Below are 17966 nucleotides of genomic sequence, written 5' to 3'. Positions count from 1 at the left end.
ATTATCCACAGTTTATGTAGGAAAATGCAAAATTATGCTGGACTTACTACCAAAACAGCTGGGTTAGCTGCTTCCCCTACTTAAGTATACTCTTAGGCTTAGAGATTACTCAAGTAATCACAGCCAGAAACCAGCAGAGCTGGGGATTTGAAATCTTTCATTTTCCAGTGCTTAAACTCTTAATTGCTGCACTATACTGCTTTTATTGTGGGTCTTTTTTGTGGAAACCACACTTAGGGATTTCTGCTGATCAACCTCCAAGCCTCTTTGTCAGATCCATATGGGACTTCAGTCGCACATTCCTTTTATTAAAAGTTTGAGACTTGCCTTACTTTTGTCGTAGTAGCTGTCAATGCTCTTAAGGTAATGCGACACCTAGTAGCGTCCCCAGCACCTTTCCCCCCCAACTTCTTGCTGTACCTATGGACAGCTATTCAGGCCTTTTCCATTTCAAGGGTCACCATGGGGATAAATAAAAGTAGTATACATAAATTAATAGCATAAAAATAATACAGGGCAGTTACAAAGAATGATTCTTGCTGTTTTCCTAGAGTTCTCCATAGAATTCCATTTTAATTTGTGTTTTTTATTTCTGAAGATGGAATCACCATTTCTTCTCCTGGCTTCACCTTTTGATGCATTTCAGGTCTGATGATAGTTGAAAGGTAAAAAATAGCAGAGCCTTTGTCTTCTGTAGACAATTTGAACCAGGTAATTTCCAAACTGAATAATATCCAGTTTATTTTAATAGATCTTTACCCTGATTAAAAGTGAACTACTCTGGGTATTTCTACACTGCATTTGTCTCCAGCTAGATGAGTCCTCTAACTGGTGGAGTATGTGGCACTTAAGTAGGCATTCAAAAATTCAACATACGTGGCCGGTCGCGGTGGCTCACACCTGTAATCCTACCGCTTTGGGAGGACGAGGTGGGCAGATCCTTTGAGCTTAGGAGTTGGAGACCAGCCTGAGCAAGAGTGAGACCCCATCTCTACTATAAATAGAAATTAGCCAAACAACTAAAAATAGAAAAAATTACTCGGGTGCCTGTAGTCCCAGCCACTCGGGAGGCTGAGGCGGGAGGATCGCTTGAGCCCAGGAGTTTGAGGTTGCTGTGAGCTAGGCTGACGCCACCGCACTCACTCTAGCCTGGGCAACAGAGCGAGACTCTGTCTCAAAAAAAAAAATTCAACACACAGTACACTTGTTAACTACATGCCAGGTGTCTGGACAGGCACAGTTAATTAACTATAGCCATGCTTAACAGAAACTGCCTACCCAGTGGGGTAACCTAACAGCACAGACGAGCGTCCCAATCACACGGACCGCGATCTGGGAGATCGGAAAGGGCCCTGTGGGTGGCACCTACCTACCTAAATTCCCATGCCAGTTCCACTCACCGTGACACCTGGAACCAGAGCCTCGCAGTGCCGGTTTCCTCACTGGAGGCAGGAGGGCTAACGGGGGTCTGGCGCTAGACTGCCAGTTACTGCGCGGCACGGGGACCCCTGGCGCGGTGAGAGGCAGGCCTGCTGGGGCCGGGCCGGGCCGGCGCGCTTCCTCCCGACGGGCGGTGCCTCCCCTTGACCAGGTTCGAGTCCATCCGGACGCCTCTCTCCGTCTCCACCAGCCGCGCCGGAGAAGCGAGTTCTCTAACCCGGCCCGGCCCACGCCAGGTGCTGAGGGCAGCCGGCGCCCTCTGGCCCGGGGCGCCCGCCCTCCTGTCCCCGCCCGCCCGGGGGATCGGGCGCGGCTCCGCCCCCGCTGCCACGTGACCCGACGAGCGCGCTGCGCACACCAGGGCCGCGAGGGCGGGGGCGGGGCGGGGCTGAGGGGTGCTCAGTGGGGGCGGGGCAGGGGCGGGGCTGAGGAGCGCTCAGTGGCGGGGGCGGGGCTGAGAACTGCTCGGTGGGGGCGGGGCCGGGGCGGGGCCACGCCGCAGACACGCCCCCGCTGGCGGCAGTCTCCGCGCGCCAAAGTCAAACCCGGCGCCCACCAGACCGCCCGTCAGCCCGAGTTTTGTGGCGCCGCCGAGCCCGCGCGCGCCTGTGGCCGCTTCCAGCCTTCCCTGCCGAGCCTCGGAGCCGCCGCGACACTGGGAATGGCCAGCCCGCCCAAGAGAAGCTGCCCGTCTCCCGCAGCCAGCTCTGAGGGGACGCGCATCAAGAAAATCTCCATCGAAGGGAACATCGGTAAGGGCGTCCGGGAAAGGTTGGGCCCCAGGCGCGGGCCTGCGCTGGCGGCTGCAGCCGCCCTTCGCCGCCCCTCCTCGCGGCGGCCCTCGGTGGGGGCTGGCCGCCGCCTGGCCGTGCGGGCGGACGCGGCCTCGGCTCCCCTTCCCGCCCAGGCATCCTCCTCCTCCGCCCCCCGCGCGGCCCGGGTCAGCCTGGGCGCCACTGCTCTCCGCTGGGAACTTGCTGAGGAAAGGGTTTTCGGGGGGAGGGCGCCAGAATTTTGGGGTGTAATATTCACACGCTCAATTCACCCTGTTTAGGTGTACTCTTCTACGAGGTTGACAAACAAACGCGGTTTTACTGCCACCACGGGCAAGATAGAGAACAGTTCTGTCGCCTCGGAAAATTCCTTCCTGCTCCTTTGTGGTCAGCTCCCTCCCTCTTCCTCTCCCCTGGCCACCACTGATCTGATTTCTACCCCTGCACGTTTTGCCTTTTCGAGAATGTTGCATCAATGGAATCATAGCGTAAATAGTCTTTTTGTGCCTTCTTTTCATTTAGCATGATGTTTTTGAAACTCATTCGTGTTACTTGTTTCTGTATTTTGTTCCTTTTTATTGCTGAGTAGCATTCCACTGCATGGATATTTCACAGTTTACCTACTACTCCCCAAGAAACATTTGGGTTGTTTGCAATTTTTTAGTGATTATTAGTGAAGTTGCCATAAACATTCGAGTACGAGTAAAGAGGTTTTTGATGATCTTAATAGCATGGAGTTCCTCACCTCTCCTACTCCACATTTAAGTAAACAATGGTGCAAAGAACACTAACCTTTCTGTTCTTGAACCCAGATGGGAATAGACTACGCCATGTATATCATTTTGCAAGATATTAATACACATGAACTTCTCATTCTTCTGTATTTCCTACTACAGAACATCTAATTCCGACACTTCCTGTTTTGATAGATTTTTTTTGTTTGTTTTGGATCGCGGTTGGGTGCTGATCATTCTTGCATACAGCAAATGTTTTTTAATTCTTACCACAATCAAACCACTGTAAGCCTTACAGCAGATGTTTTAAAGAATAGAAAAAAAAAGCTGAACACATTCTGGAAGAGGAATTATTTCATTGCTCCAGTATTAAGGCACCAATGGAAAAGACTATATTATAGACCCTCATTTTCTTTTAGCAGTATAAGTTTTTTTGAGAGTGCATGTTTACAAGCATGATTCCTCACAGCTACTTACTGGATAAAGAAGACCCTATGTAAAGACAGAAGAACGTATTCGAACAAAGCCATCTCAAAAGTAAATTTAAATGAACAACCCATCAAATCAATACCACATGGATTAATCACCTCTCTCTTAAATCCAGTTAGACAGCATGTCATATTTAGAAATCTACTTTTCCCCAAGCATCTTTAGTCTTCCAGCACGTGTAATAGTTTTGTAGCATATCTCCCCATCTCCAGTTTCTCTCAACTGCTTCCAGAGTAGTCTTCTGTATGCAATGTCATTGTGTTGTCCGCTGTTTTAACATTCTTCACTGACTTCCTCATTACTGCCACTGCAAGGAATTGCAAACTCATGGCCTGCGTTTGCGCTGTATTGGCCTGCACACATTGAAAAAAATTTTTTTAATTTGTAGCTTTTAAAAATTTTGAGATTTCCCACAAACATTTGGATTATTGGCTTTTGAAACATCTGAAGATCTGGTAACACTTGGCCCATATTTCTTCCTTATGGCAAATTTGGTATTTAGATAGAACATGTTCCTCACATTTGTTGTCCCCCTGACAATAGGCTTTGTCAGTTGTTGTTTATTATTGCTCTTGTACTATTGTTCATGTTCCCTTCACCTTATTTGCCAAATCCCAATAAACTATAAATATACAAATTTTTAATCTGTATATAGAAGACTATTTTGCAATTCCTCTATCCTTCCTAGAATTTGAACTTTACCTGATCATTTCAGTTTTATATTCATATAACACATTTTCTCATGTTCTGTGTTACTAAAATGATCCCTTTTAAAAGTATTAACATCAGTGTCATTGGTTTGTGTTCTCCTGGCTTTTATAGAAAATTAACTTATTAAGTAGCTTGTTTTCTAGTGTCCACTTCCCCCTGCAAAAGTTAAGAAATTTGATATTAGTCTGAGTGGGAACTACAGCTAATCATTGTTACTTTGTTTGAATTAAATGTTAACTGTTATGACTTAAAATTTTAAAGTATGGGCAGTGCGTGGTGACTTGCACCTGTAATCCTAGAGCTTTGGGAGGCTGGAGCTGGAGGATTGCTTGAGACCAGAAGTTTGAGATCAGCCTGGGCAGCATAGTGAGACACCATCTGTACAAAAAATAGAAAAATTGTCGGCATGGTGGCATGTACTTGTAGCTGCAGATACTTAGGAGGCTGAGGCAGGAGAATTGCTTGAGTCAAGGAGTTTGAGATTTCAGTGAGCTATCATGGCACCACTGCACTCTAGCCTGGGTGACAGTGAGACCTTGTTTAAAAACAAAAATTTTAAGGTATGACTACATGAACTGTTTCTGCTTATAAGCAGTGTTAGAAGAAAGTTGGATGCTCTAGGTGTGCTTTCAGACTCTAGCGTATGACAGAATTTTTAATATGTTCCTTGAGTGCTCTTTCTGCACGTTATTCTTCCCCTCTTCCATCTAGCTCAGTGATGGTGATTTTTTTTATATGCTTCCATTTGCCATTTTTTTACATGCCTTACAGTCCCTTAGCTTACCCTTGCCTTGCTCAATTTTGGTGACCAGTGTTTTTCCCATGATTAAATCTAATAGTCATCTAGTTTATCCTTAAAAGTTTTTCTCCTCTCCTCTGGAGATATGACTTTTGTGTTTTGCTTCTTGACTATCTCTCTCTGTCACCTTATTTATTGCCCTCCACTCTTTTTTTTTTTTTATTTTTTGCTCTGTGTGTGATTCTTTTTTTTTTTTTTTGATTCTTTAAAGTTCTTCCAGTTTTTTCTTCTTTTCTGTTGCCCTATATAATGTCCTAGATTTGAATATAGTTCTGCAAGTCAAAGGTAAGTTCTTTTTGCTCTCATTAGGTCCAGTTTATAAGGAAGAGGAAGGTCTGCTTGCTAGTGTAAAGTTATTTATATGTTCTTGTGTGTGTCTGTGTGTGTGTGTGTGTGTGAGAGAGAGAGAGAGAGAGAGACAGAGAATATTATGTTGACCAGATATCTACTATAACCACACACATTTGGTGACTTCAGATATAAAGGATATGGTGGTCATTAAGAGTATTGGTACATCTTGTAAGATTCTAAATCAAGACCATCCCTACTATTATATATAATGTATTCCTAGATAATTTTAAAATAGTGAACATAATATGTCCTTATTACACATGAACTATTTTCTTTTTTCTTTCCCCACTCAGAAACTAGTGAATGATCAGGGAAATGTAAAGTGCATGTCTTTTTTTAAGGGTTTTGTAGAGTGCATGCATAGTGCACAGAACCATGAAAGAGAAGCAGAGAGAACATGGCTATTTCTTGTAGGAAGTGCTTTGCAAAAATGCTTTTCTTCAATTCTTTTAGCTATATTGCCTATTAGTGTCATATAGTAATAATCATACTATTTCACATTCTAAAACTATAGGCATTGGATGTGTCTTCATATTGATTTTTTTTTTTTTTTTTTGAGACAGAGTCTCACTTTGTTGCCCAGGTTAGAGTGAGTGCCATGGCGTCAGCCTAGCTCACAACAACCTCAAACTCCTGGGCTCAAGCGATCCTCCTGCCTCAGCCTCCCAAGTAGCTGGGACTACTGGCATGCGCCACCATGCCTGGCTAATTTTTTCTATATATATTAGTTGGCCAATTAATTTCTTTCTATTTATAGTAGAGACAGGGTCTCACTCTTACTCAGGCTGGTTTCAAACTCCTGACCTCAAGCAATCCGCCTGCGTTGGCCTCCCAGAGTGCTAGGATTACAGGCGTGAGCCACTGCTGGCCTACATATTGATTTTATAGTTACTTGGTTGTTTCTTAGTTGGCTTTAGATAGAAGAGAGCTGAGCTTGTTAGGCTAGAAGAATGGAGCCAGTAGAGAGGAAATTGTTGAAAATGCAAGAGCCTGGAATGACTGTCACTGTCCTGGTACTTTACTTGTTATCAAAACAGTTTCCATGAGGAGACTACTATTATCTCCATTGTATTGTGAGGAAACTGGCCCAGAGAGGTTCAGGGACTTGCCCCAAATCACATACCTAGTTAAATGGGAGACTAGTCTTAACCACTTCCCAGAAAGTTAGGAAGTTGTTTCTCTAATTACTTGGCTAAGGAAAGTGAGTCCAGGAGTAAGATTTTTTTTTCCTGCATAACATCTTACCTTAAATTTCACCAGGTTTTTAGATTCTCACTTTCAGGGCTTTGCTAAACTAAAAATAATAAGAAAAACAAATGTGCCTAACACAGTTGGGCAGGGAGCCTTTTCATTTTCATTTTTAAAAAAACATGAAGAGAAGGTTTAGGAAGGTGAATATTTGCGGTTTTTGTATTTGCTATTATAAATCTTGTAAATGCTCATGGCTGTTTGGCTTTTTTTTTTCCTAACAAGTTTTCTTCCTCAATTGTACCTTTCCTCTCACAACAGCTGCAGGGAAGACAACATTTGTAAATATCCTTAAACGAGTCTGTGAGGATTGGGAAGTGGTTCCTGAACCTGTTGCCAGATGGTGCAATGTTCAAAGTACTCAAGATGAATTTGAGGTATGAAAATAAAGTTTAAGTAAATAAAATAAAACCTTTTGGTTTAGAGGAGCAGTGGTATTTAATCTCTTGGCTTTTTTTTCTTTTCCAATAAAACTTTCAAATCTAGCTTTAAGTCTATATCTTCATCTGGGCAGTAGTTATATGGATGAATATACAGTTCACCCTTCATCCATGAGTTCCACATCTGTGAATTCAACCAACCATGAATTTGCAGTACTTGAGAAAAAATAACAATACAACAATAAAAATAATACAAATAAAAAATAGTGTATAACAACTATAACATAGCATTTACTTTGTATTAGGTATTATAAGCAATCTAGAGGTGATTTAAAATATATTGGAGGATATGCATGGGTTATATGCAAATTCTAGGCCATTTTATAAAAGAAACTTGAGCACCTGTGGATTGTGGTATCTGAGAGGGGGTCCTGGAACCAATCTCCCATAGATGCCAAGGGATGACAGTTTTTAAAAAGTTAAAGTGAATAAAAAAGTTTTAAAAAATCTAATCGCAAAATAAATTCCTTAAGTAGCTTTTCGTATTTTGTTGAAAAACAAGCAAACAAGAAAAAATCAAAAAAGACTACTCAATAACTGAGTTTTATCAGTTTATCTTTTAAGCCTTTTAGTCTTAGACAAAATCCACTTATTTCTCATTTTATCAGGGTTCATTTTTTGAGGGGTGTCACCCTGGTTCTTTGGCTCCTTGCTTGGAAAAGTCACAAGCAGGGTGGGAGCAATGTAATGATGACAGACACTTGGCATTTCCACAGAAGCACCTTTTATTGCAGGATTTGCTGCATAGTAGAAAGTGAAACTACATTCCCTGAGAGGAAACCGGTCTGTCTCCGGGAGTGGAGAAGTCGAAGGGGTCTTACCACACTTCTACCTTTATGTCTATAACTTAGGGTATGCTGAATGGTTGATGAAACATGCATGAGTTTCCTAGGAAAGAGTGGAGAGTTCTTAGAGCTCAGGGCCCTTACCAATTTTATCTTTATAGGGTAACTGCAAGGGGTGGCCATGACATTTGTAAATTGTCAGGGTGCTGGTGGGTGTGATTTTTACTATGCTAATGTATGTTAATAGCAAAAAGGTTACCTTTGGACATGAGCTCCTAGTTTCTGTGCATGCTGTAACCTCAAGTTCCTGCTGCTGCGGGTTTAGTTCTAAATGCTCATTGGCCTCTTCATTTTTGCCCCCCTCTTTTGCTGTGGTGAGTGCTGCCAAGCCTGCACCTGTCCCTAACGATTTCTTTGTATTTTCATTCTTGCCAGACTTCCCCTCTGGGCACAAGTTTCAATTTCCTAGCACTTTTCTATTCCTTTTTGCAAATGAAGAAGAAAGGAAATGACAAAGTTAAATTTCATTGTTTTATAGCAAAATTTTGATTATGTGTGTATGAGAGAGTGCTAAGATTTTCATTTCTGCAGAAATGAGAATTGAAATTGAAGCAATAAAGCAGAAACCTTAATGGAAATGTATGCTAGAAACTCTGATCTGAAGAGGACAGAGGGTTGAAAAAATGTCTTTTAATGTTTAGATGATGTTGGTATGAGGAATTCTGGGAATAATAATTGAGTATGTAAAATGTAAATCACATATGCAAAGAGGAATCACTAGTAAGATATGTGGTAGACTTTGAGGATACATGGTTTTGAATAACCAAAAATACTTTCTCACACAGCTTCTATTTGGGTCTGGGCCCCAATTCAGTATACCCTAATCTTTAGAATATCCAGGACTAAATCATAAAGGGACCTTCCTTCCATATGGACCCCATTTTCTTAAGAAATTGTTATTTTACATCTGGTCTTTGAGGGGGAAAGGCAGGGTTACCCTTCAATAGTATCTTAAAGTGGGTAAATTTATTTATTTGCTTTTCTTCAATTTTTTAATTGACATGTATTTATAAAACAGTACATGAGCCCTATGTGTGTATAGTTTGAAGAATAATTTTAAAGCCAACATCTTTGTAATCCTTAGACAGGTCAAAAAAATAGAACAAAGCCCCTGCTTGTCATTTTCCAATCACAATATCTTTTTCCCTAGGGTAACAACTCTGCTAAGAGTAGTCAACTAACATACTCTTGTGATAATAGTTTCTCTGCTTTCTAAAAATGATTTGACCACACATGAACATATCTCTAAGAAATACAATTTAGTTTTGTCTCTTTGAATGTTATAGAATTATACTGTTTGTATTCTTTTTCTCTTTTACTTAATAAGTTTATAAAGCTTGTTCATATTGTTGCATGCATCTATAGCTTACTCATTTTCATTATTATATGTAGTATTTTATTTATATATCACTATTTGTCTATTTTATACCTTTGAATTTTGGGTGGTTTCTAGTTTAGTTGCTCTTATAAACAGCATTGCTCTGAACATGAATTCTGGTCACACATGTAAGAGTTTCTCTAGAATTAAGAAGTAAAGTTACTGGGTGGTGGGGTATGCTTTTGATGCTTGTTTTCCAAAGTGACTTACCAATTTTCCCTCACCACAGTATAACTAAGCTCTCATTAGTTCATGTCTTTGCCAACATTTAGTGTTATCAGGCTCCCTAATTTTTGTCATTCTGCTGAGTGTTTATTTTCTTTTATTTTTTTTAATTTGTATTTCCCTGATTGCTAATTAGATTGTATTCCTTTTTATGTGTTTATTAGCCATTTGGATTTCTTTTTTTTTTTTTTTTTTTTTTTTTTTTTGAGACAGAGTCTTGCTTGTTGCCCAGGCTATAGTGAGTGCCGTGGCGTCAGCCTAGCTCACAGCAACCTCAAACTCCTGGGCTCAAGTAATCCTTCTGCCTCAGCCTCCCAAGTAGCTGGGACTACAGGCATGTGCCACCATGCCTGGCTAATTTTCATATATATATATTAGTTGGCCAATTGATTTCTTTCTATTTATAGTAGAGACGGGGTCTCGCTCTTGCTCAGGCTGGTTTCGAACTCCTGACCTCAAGCAATCCGCCTGCCTCGGCCTCCCAGAGTGCTAGGATTACAGGCGTGAGCCACCGCGCCCGGCCTAGCCATTTGGATTTCTTTTGTGAAGTGCCTATTTAGGTCTTTTTGCCCATTTCCCTCTGGGTCATCTGACTTCTTTGTCTGGAATTTTTATCTCCCAAAGTATGTATAGTGGCCTCTGGCTTTTTAAAGCCTTTCACTCACCTACCAACTCAAGTTTGCATATCTTTTGAAATGAGAGGTTTGGGTTCTTTAAAAAGCCTCCTTTAGCTGTGGGCTCTCACTTTGGGAGTTGGGAGGATTGCTTGAGGCTAGGAATTCAAGCCTCCGCCTGGGCAACTTAGCTAGACCCCATCTCTACAAAAATTAAAAATTAAGGCATGCACCTATAATCCAGGCTACTTAGAAGGCTGAGGCAGGAGGCTCTCTTGAGTCCAGGAATTTAAGGTTGCAGCGAGTTATGATGATGGAATTGCACTCTAGCCTGGGAGATTAGAGTCTCCCAGAGCAAGATCCTATTTCAAAAAAAAAAAAAGTCATTGAATTTAGGTCAATCCTGTTAATTCTGTTGTATTGTTAATCTTTTATACTTTTAGGCAGTTTCAGACAGTATAGGGATAGTATTTTGGGGATAAGATTGTGTGATGTGAGGGTAAGTGAGTGGGTGGCTTCCCTGTATCTTTGGATATTTTCTTCTTTTGTTTCACAGTAAACTAAAAAAGTGAGATTTTTTCTTCCTGCATCTTGGAGCCCTTCTTCTCCAGACCTATGTATTCCTTGGGAGTTATAGTGTGAATCACCCACTCTCCAAATCTCAGCTTTCTTAGAATGCTGTCAACAATGAGAAGTGGACTGTTTTCAGATGCAACCCTGGTAAAGCCTTTCCAACTTTGGATGTTATCCATTTGATCACACTTCTTGGCAGTTGTAGAATTGAAAGAGTTGGGCCATTGGTACCTCTGATCTCTTTCCTTAATAACTTATTGTGCACCTGAATGCTTAGTTTTTGTTTTTAGCTTTTCTTACCTGCCACCTAGTGGCTGAAATGTTGCAATACTATTGATAAGCTACCACTAATTTTGACAAAATAAGAGCAAAGTACCTATGAAAATTATGTAGACTCCCCTCCTCTCTCTTCCCTGATAAGATGATCCTTAAAACATACCACTCAGATAATTATCAATCTTTGTATTGAAGGTTTATTTCAAATAATAATAATGATATACTTTATTTGGTGATTTATGTTATTTAGGCCCAAAGATTTGATATAATTGCTTTCTTTTAGCTTAACATATACAGGCTGAATTCTTTTGGAGGATCATTGTTATTTTTTTTTTATTTTTTTTTGAGACCGAGTCTTGCTCTGTTGCTCAGGCTAGAGTGCCGTGTCGTCAGCCTCGGTCACAGAAACCTCAAACTCCTGAGCTCAAGTAATCCTCCTGCCTCAGCCTCCCTAGTAGCTGGGACTACAGGCATGTACCACCATGCCCGGCTAATTTTTTCTCTATATTTTTTAGTTGTCCAGCTAATTTCTTTCTATTTTTAGTAGAGATAGGGTCTTGCTCTTGCTCAGGCTGGTCTCTAACTCCTGACCTCAAGTGATCCTCCTGCCTCAGCCTCCCAGAGTGCCAAGATTACAGGTGTGAGCCACCACGTCTGGCCTCAATTCTTTTTTGGCAAGATTTCTAGTTGGTATATTTCCTTAAATCAGGTGGATGTCTTTTGTGATGTTAGAATTGATCATTCAGTTTAGGTGTTAGTCTAATTCATCTATTATAAAATTCCCTATCAACTTTTCTCTAATGATTTTTAGCATCTTTTGTTAATTGCTGCCTTGCGGCAATATACCACTAGGAGATATAAAAGGTGTGATATTCTTTCTCAGGCCTTCTGCATTTATTAGCTGGGATTCTTCAGTAAAGATGATCTTCTCCTCATCCACTACTTAATTACCCTAAAAGCATTTCTACAGAAAAGGCCAGAATAAATATACTTGATATATATTTTTTCTCTTTACCTGCAAATTTCCAGAATAATTAATTGGTACCCTAGCAACCTCAAAAGATGACTAGAGTTTTAGGGTTTTTTTAGTATTATGAACTCATGGATTTTAGCCTTCTTTTTGGATGTCCAAATTGTCCTATCTTTGACCAGTGGAAACCCCTTCATATTGGCTTCTTTGCCCTTGGCACAATCTTTGATAGTTTCCTTGTTTTCTGGAACAAGGTACATGAAGCTTGTTTTGTACATTTCCTTGCCCAAATTTAGAATCAGGTATGGAATTCTAATTCTTTTCCATAGGAAATATTTAGAGATCATAATCTGGGTGATGTTTATGTTTGTTCCTTCAGGGTGGTCACAGTTTATAGGCTTTTTGGTAGACAGAACTAAGAAAACTATATTTTACAGAAAGAAAAACAATTAATTTGTTTTAGATGCTGTTTCTAATTCAAATGGAAGATTATAGAGTTTTTATATCATTTTTAATTTTACATTTGTATTTTTTTCTCAACACTGAAAATATTGGTTCTAATAATAGGATTATTGAATTGCAAAATTATGGGAAGGATCTGTTTCGTTACATTAGAAGATTGAGTTACAAACTCAAATACCTGATGGGGCCAGACAAACCAAATGAATAATGAGAACCATCAGGGAATAGTGGGGGCTAATAAACTGGACCACATATATCCCTCCCAGTGGAGGCACGTGTGACTTGGTACTGGCTAATTTTTGCCAAAAGGAAATTCAGGAACAGTATTGCTTGGTTTTTCCATTTTAAAAAAGAAGATATAAATCCAAATATTTTATGTGAAATTATTTAGCTTTTAAATATTGACAACTAATTCAAAGTTTTAAAAAGTTTTGTTTGGGCCAAATGAATAATTTCTTCCATAGGTTGTTAGTTTGTGACCTCTTGTAAGAAAGATCTAAGGATTTTATCTACCTTATCTTTTGAGCCTTTAAAAAAACTTAAAATAGCTCTACTGGTTATTTAACTTTGCTTTTTGTTTCTTTTTGCACATTCAAAATAGGAACTGACAACATCTCAGAAAAGTGGTGGGAATGTTCTTCAGATGATGTATGAGAAGCCTGAACGGTGGTCTTTTACCTTCCAGTCATATGCTTGTCTCAGTCGAATACGAGCTCAGCTTGGCTTTCTTGATGGCAAGCTCAAAGATGCCGAGAAACCTGTATTATTTTTTGAACGATCTGTGTATAGTGACAGGTATGTATAAATGGCTTGGACTTGGCTGTTTGAGGTTTTGGCTTAGAATTGGATTCCCCCCCCTGTTTCCTGGGAATCAAAGTAATATGAGAGGCTGAGTTGGAGATTTGAGATGGAAAATGACATTTAAATCCCTCAGCACTCTGGTGTTTATGACATTGGGAAGTTCTAGCATTTATAATCTCTAGCTTCCATGGAAACTGTAGGGAATATGGTAGCCATCTCATTCAAATTTGCAGAGAAGTTTTCTTTTCCCCTCCAACCTTTTTAATATTTTCATCTGCTCTGATTAAATCTGAATCTATATCCTAAACTCTTACCTGGAGGAAGGACATAGAAATTTCTTAAGGGGGCCTTAGAATTGCCCTGTTTATTATAAGATTCCTTTGACCTCCAAAGTTATCTTAGAATAGAGGTTCTCAAACTTTTTGATCTCAGGACTCCTTTCCATTCTTAATAATTATTAAGGAGTACAAAGAGCCATTTGTTGTTGATATTTATGTTATTATAAATTAAGATTGAGAAATATTAAAAATTTATTTAAAATTAGCAATAAATTCATTGCATATTAACATAAATAACATACTTTTGACAAAGTCATATTTTTCAAAACAAAGTAATGAGAAAGGGTAGTATTGTTTTATTTTATTTTTTATTTATTTATTTATTTTTTTTTTTGAGACAGAGTCTCCCTTTGTTGTCCAGGCTAGAGTGAGTGCCGTGGCGTCAGCCTAGCTCACAGCAACCTCAAACTCCTGGGCTCGAGTGATTCTTCTGCCTCAGCCTCCCGAGTAGCTGGGACTACAGGCATGCGCCACCATGCCTGGCTAATTTTTTTTTTTTTATATATATATCAGTTGGCCAATTAATTTGTTTCTATTTATAGTAGAGACGGGGTCTCGCTCTTGCTCAGGCTGGTTTTGAACTCCTGACCTTGAGCAATCCGCCCGCCTCGGCCTCCCAAGAGCTAGGATTACAGGCGTGAGCCACAGCGCCCGGCCGGGTAGTATTGTTTTATATTTCTGTGAATCTCTTTAATGTCTTACTTAATAGAAGACAGCTCGATTTTTATTTATGCTTTTATATTTAATCTATGATGATGTTCTTTTGTTTAACGTATAGTAGTATATGAAATAATCTGGCTTCTCACAGAACCTCTCCAAGGATCTTGAGAACTTCAAAGGGACCTCATACCACATTTTGAGAACCATTGGCCAAGAATGTATTTCCTATAGATGGAGAGAGACTTGTTTTTTCTGCTTTTTCAGTGGCACTCTCTGCTACTGGATTTAGGAGAATGTTTCATGTCCATTTAATAGATCTGTTTTATCTTTTCTATTTTTTTTTTTCTGGAAATGATATATGTGCTGATGAACACTGTTTTTCAGATATATTTTTGCATCTAATTTGTATGAATCTGACTGCATGAATGAAACAGAATGGACTATTTATCAAGACTGGCATGACTGGATGAATAACCAGTTTGGCCAACGCCTTGAATTGGATGGAATCATTTATCTTCGAGCCACTCCAGAGGTGAGACCTAATAAAAATTTGTTTTTCCATTGAAAATTTAAAGTAATATTTAGAAATCTTTTCAGTGGTATGTAATGAAGGCAATTTAGTTTAACTCCAACCCTTCCACCCTTCCACTCCCTATCTCCAAATTAGAAACTCATAACTGTGTAGCTAGGAGGAGTCCATTTTCTCAACAAACTGGAAGCCCAGACTTGGCAAGTAACTGTCTTAGGCTCTTCTCTGTTCTTCCTCAGCTCTAACCACAAAGTAGAATTACATTAATAGATTGGCGTATCTTTTAGCTGTCCTCTCTAAAAATTTTAAGTAGATTTTTTTTCTCATTTTTATTAAAGTTATATTAATATATTTCATGTGTGGATACCAAAAACTTATAGACTCATTTTTGACAGTACGGCTTGATTTCGAGGCACCAAATGGCTGGAAAGCACACATAGGCAAAAACGAACTATTTCAATTTTCTAGAAGGAATAAGTAGAGATTTGGGCTAGCATAACTGTAGAGAAACACTAGAACAGAACATTTTGATGGCAGCAAACAAGAATAATTGTTTCCTGACTTTTTCTCCCTTCTCTTATTGCTTGCTTTTAGAAATGCTTAAATAGAATACGTTTGCGAGGAAGAAGTGAAGAACAAGGCATCCCTCTTGAATATTTAGAGAAGCTTCACTATAAACATGAAAGCTGGCTCCTGCATAGAACACTGAAGTAAGACTTCCACATTCTTATTTACTATTTAATTTAAATACCTTTATCAAATTTTAATCTAAAATTTGGAAGGTGTGAGTAGAAACATGTAAAATATTTCTTTATCCAGTCATTTTATTTATTGGTATTTTCCGGAATTAGGTATGGGTAAATGATAAAGTAGGAAATATGTCTGTGTATGTTATTTAGGTACTCTGTTTCAGAACGAATTTTAAGAAAATGGATTTCAAATTTATTTCTTAGGTCATAACTTGAGAGATAATATAGCACAGTTGTTGAGAGCACAGACTTTGTCATTAGTTAGATCGTAGCTCAAGTCCAGTCTCACCAGTGTGTGACCTTGGACAGTCTCTGAGCCTCAGAATGATGTCTCTGAGCTTTAGTTTTCTCATCCTTAAAATGCAAGTAGGAATTATTCCTAATTCATTGTATGTTTCATGTTTTTTGAGGAGAATCATGTTATAATACCTAGCTTTATATATTTTACACCTGAGATTTTTAGCTACATATAGTAAATCTAGATGAGACAGAAGGGGCTGCAAGATAAAGTACTTACAGGATAACTTTAGTGTAAAATGATTGACAACATTTTGATTTTCCACTGATAGAGGAAATAATTTTTAATGTTTCTGTTTTATTTATTACTTTTCTGACTATTTCATTCTTCTCTCACTTTTTAAACAGAACCAACTTTGATTATTTACAAGAAGTGCCTATCTTAACACTGGATGTTAATGAAGATTTTAAAGACAAACATGAAAGTCTGGTTGAAAAGGTAGATTAAGATAAAGACTATACATAACCATGGAAGCATATACCTACCTGTAGTTGTTTTTCCCATGATATATGAAGTAAAGCATATCTGGAAAATTCAAGTGACCTCTTCATACTACTAGTGACATTAAAAATATAGGATAGAATTCACATATGATACTATTAAAATAAACAATATTAAGTCAGCCATTATAGGATTAATAGACAACCATCAATTTAACTGAATCTATAAAACCACTTTTTAATTTTATCTAACACTACTTTGTTTTGACTAAGAATCATTTCACATTATTCGTTTTCACTTTTATTAATAATGCTGGCAGTTAACTTTTATTTTTAAGGTATTTTTACAAAGCTATAATCTTTGTCTTTTCAGGAGAATTATTGAGTAGTCTAGATGTATAGAGAACAAGAATATTCTTACATTGTGGTGGTGGTCAGTTGACTAAGTTCACTTACTACTTACTTGACTTTCCCACAAATTGACATTGCAGAGTATATGATTAAAAAAAAAATTGTGCTTCAAAAATATTACAGATCTGCATGTTTGACCTTCAAAGTTGTTTAAAACTATTGCAATTTTTAATGTTATTAGTGTTAAAGCTGTACACGTTAGCAGTGTATGGTATTTAAATAAAGAGATTATAAAATTAGTATTATGACTGCTTTAGAACTGTATCAATCTTAGATACAAATTAAATAGCTCTTATAATAGCTATGAAATAGCTCATAGGTCATTCATCTTTTACCGCTGAAGTATTTAGCAGTATTTCTTTGGAAAGTAAATGCTATGGCATTGTGATAGAATTACTTATACAGTTGGGGGTCTTTGCTATATGAAGATGAATATTAGTTACCTCAAATTAGTCAAGGAATTATGCTAATATTTTTCTCTTCTTCCCCTTAGGTCAAAGAATTTTTGAGTACTTTGTGATCTTCCTGAAGACTACAGGCAGCCATATGGTTCCAGGTTCTTCAGCTTTGTGTATCTTTATAGCTCCATGTTCATACTTGTTTCTTTAGAAAACCCAAGTTTATTAACCATTTTTCAAAAAAAAAATATATATATATAGCCAGTTTCTTTTTTCTTAATTTTTTCCTTTTCTTTATAAAAACAAAGACATAGGCCGGGCGCGGTGGCTCACGCCTGTAATCCTAGCTCTCTGGGAGGCCGAGGCGGGCGGATTGCTCGAGGTCAGGAGTTCGAAACCAGCCTGAGCAAGAGCGAGACCCCGTCTCTACTATAAAATAGAAAGAAATTAATTGGCCAACTAATATATATACAAAAAAAAATTAGCCGGGCATGGTGGCGAATGCCTGTAGTCCCAGCTACTTGGGAGGCTGAGGCAGGAGGATTGCTTGAGCCAGGAGTTTGAGGTTGCTATGAGCTAGGCTGACGCCATGGCACTCACTCTAGCCTGGGCAACAAAGTGAGACTCTGTCTCAAAAAAAAAAAAAATAAAAAAAAAAAAAATAAAAACAAAGACATTATCTCTCACAACAGGAAGCCTGGAGGTAGATGGTTCCAGAATCAGTATAGTGGCTACCTTATACTGTAAATGACTCACCTTACTTCTGTCTTTCCCTTGTTCTTTTTCTCAGTAGGGTGGCTTTTTTCTCTGGTGCTCCTCACCTCACTCACCTCACTGGTGACCAGTTTCTTAACTGAAAGCTTTAATGTTACCTAGTAAGTGGTAGCGTGTCCTGTGTAGATTAGTGTACCTATTGAAAATTGAAAAGTGGAATTTAAGGAATCCCTAGAATAAGGAAGGAATCTGAGTTTTATTTTAATGTTTTTGTTCAGGTACCTTCCTTCCTAACTTAAT

The 17966-nt window shown here is 38.9% G+C and overlaps 1 protein-coding gene across 1 annotated transcript; it reads left to right on the top strand.

The window, feature by feature from the left end:
- Positions 1-1978: 1978 nt before the first annotated feature.
- On the top strand, positions 1979-17160 carry DCK (deoxycytidine kinase). The gene is made up of 7 exons (XM_012785926.2): positions 1979-2192; positions 6807-6922; positions 12930-13123; positions 14512-14659; positions 15251-15366; positions 16051-16141; positions 17048-17160. The coding sequence occupies exons 1-7, from the start codon at positions 2102-2104 to the stop codon at positions 17072-17074; spliced, it is 783 nt and encodes a 260-aa protein (XP_012641380.1). The 5' UTR covers positions 1979-2101; the 3' UTR covers positions 17075-17160.
- Positions 17161-17966: the final 806 nt, after the last annotated feature.

This window comes from Microcebus murinus, chromosome 26 (genome assembly GCF_040939455.1).
Source record: "Microcebus murinus isolate Inina chromosome 26, M.murinus_Inina_mat1.0, whole genome shotgun sequence".
Classification (NCBI taxonomy): domain Eukaryota; kingdom Metazoa; phylum Chordata; class Mammalia; order Primates; family Cheirogaleidae; genus Microcebus; species Microcebus murinus.
The sequence above is the reverse complement of the archived record's forward strand: the minus strand, read 5'-3'. Positions and strand labels throughout refer to the sequence as shown.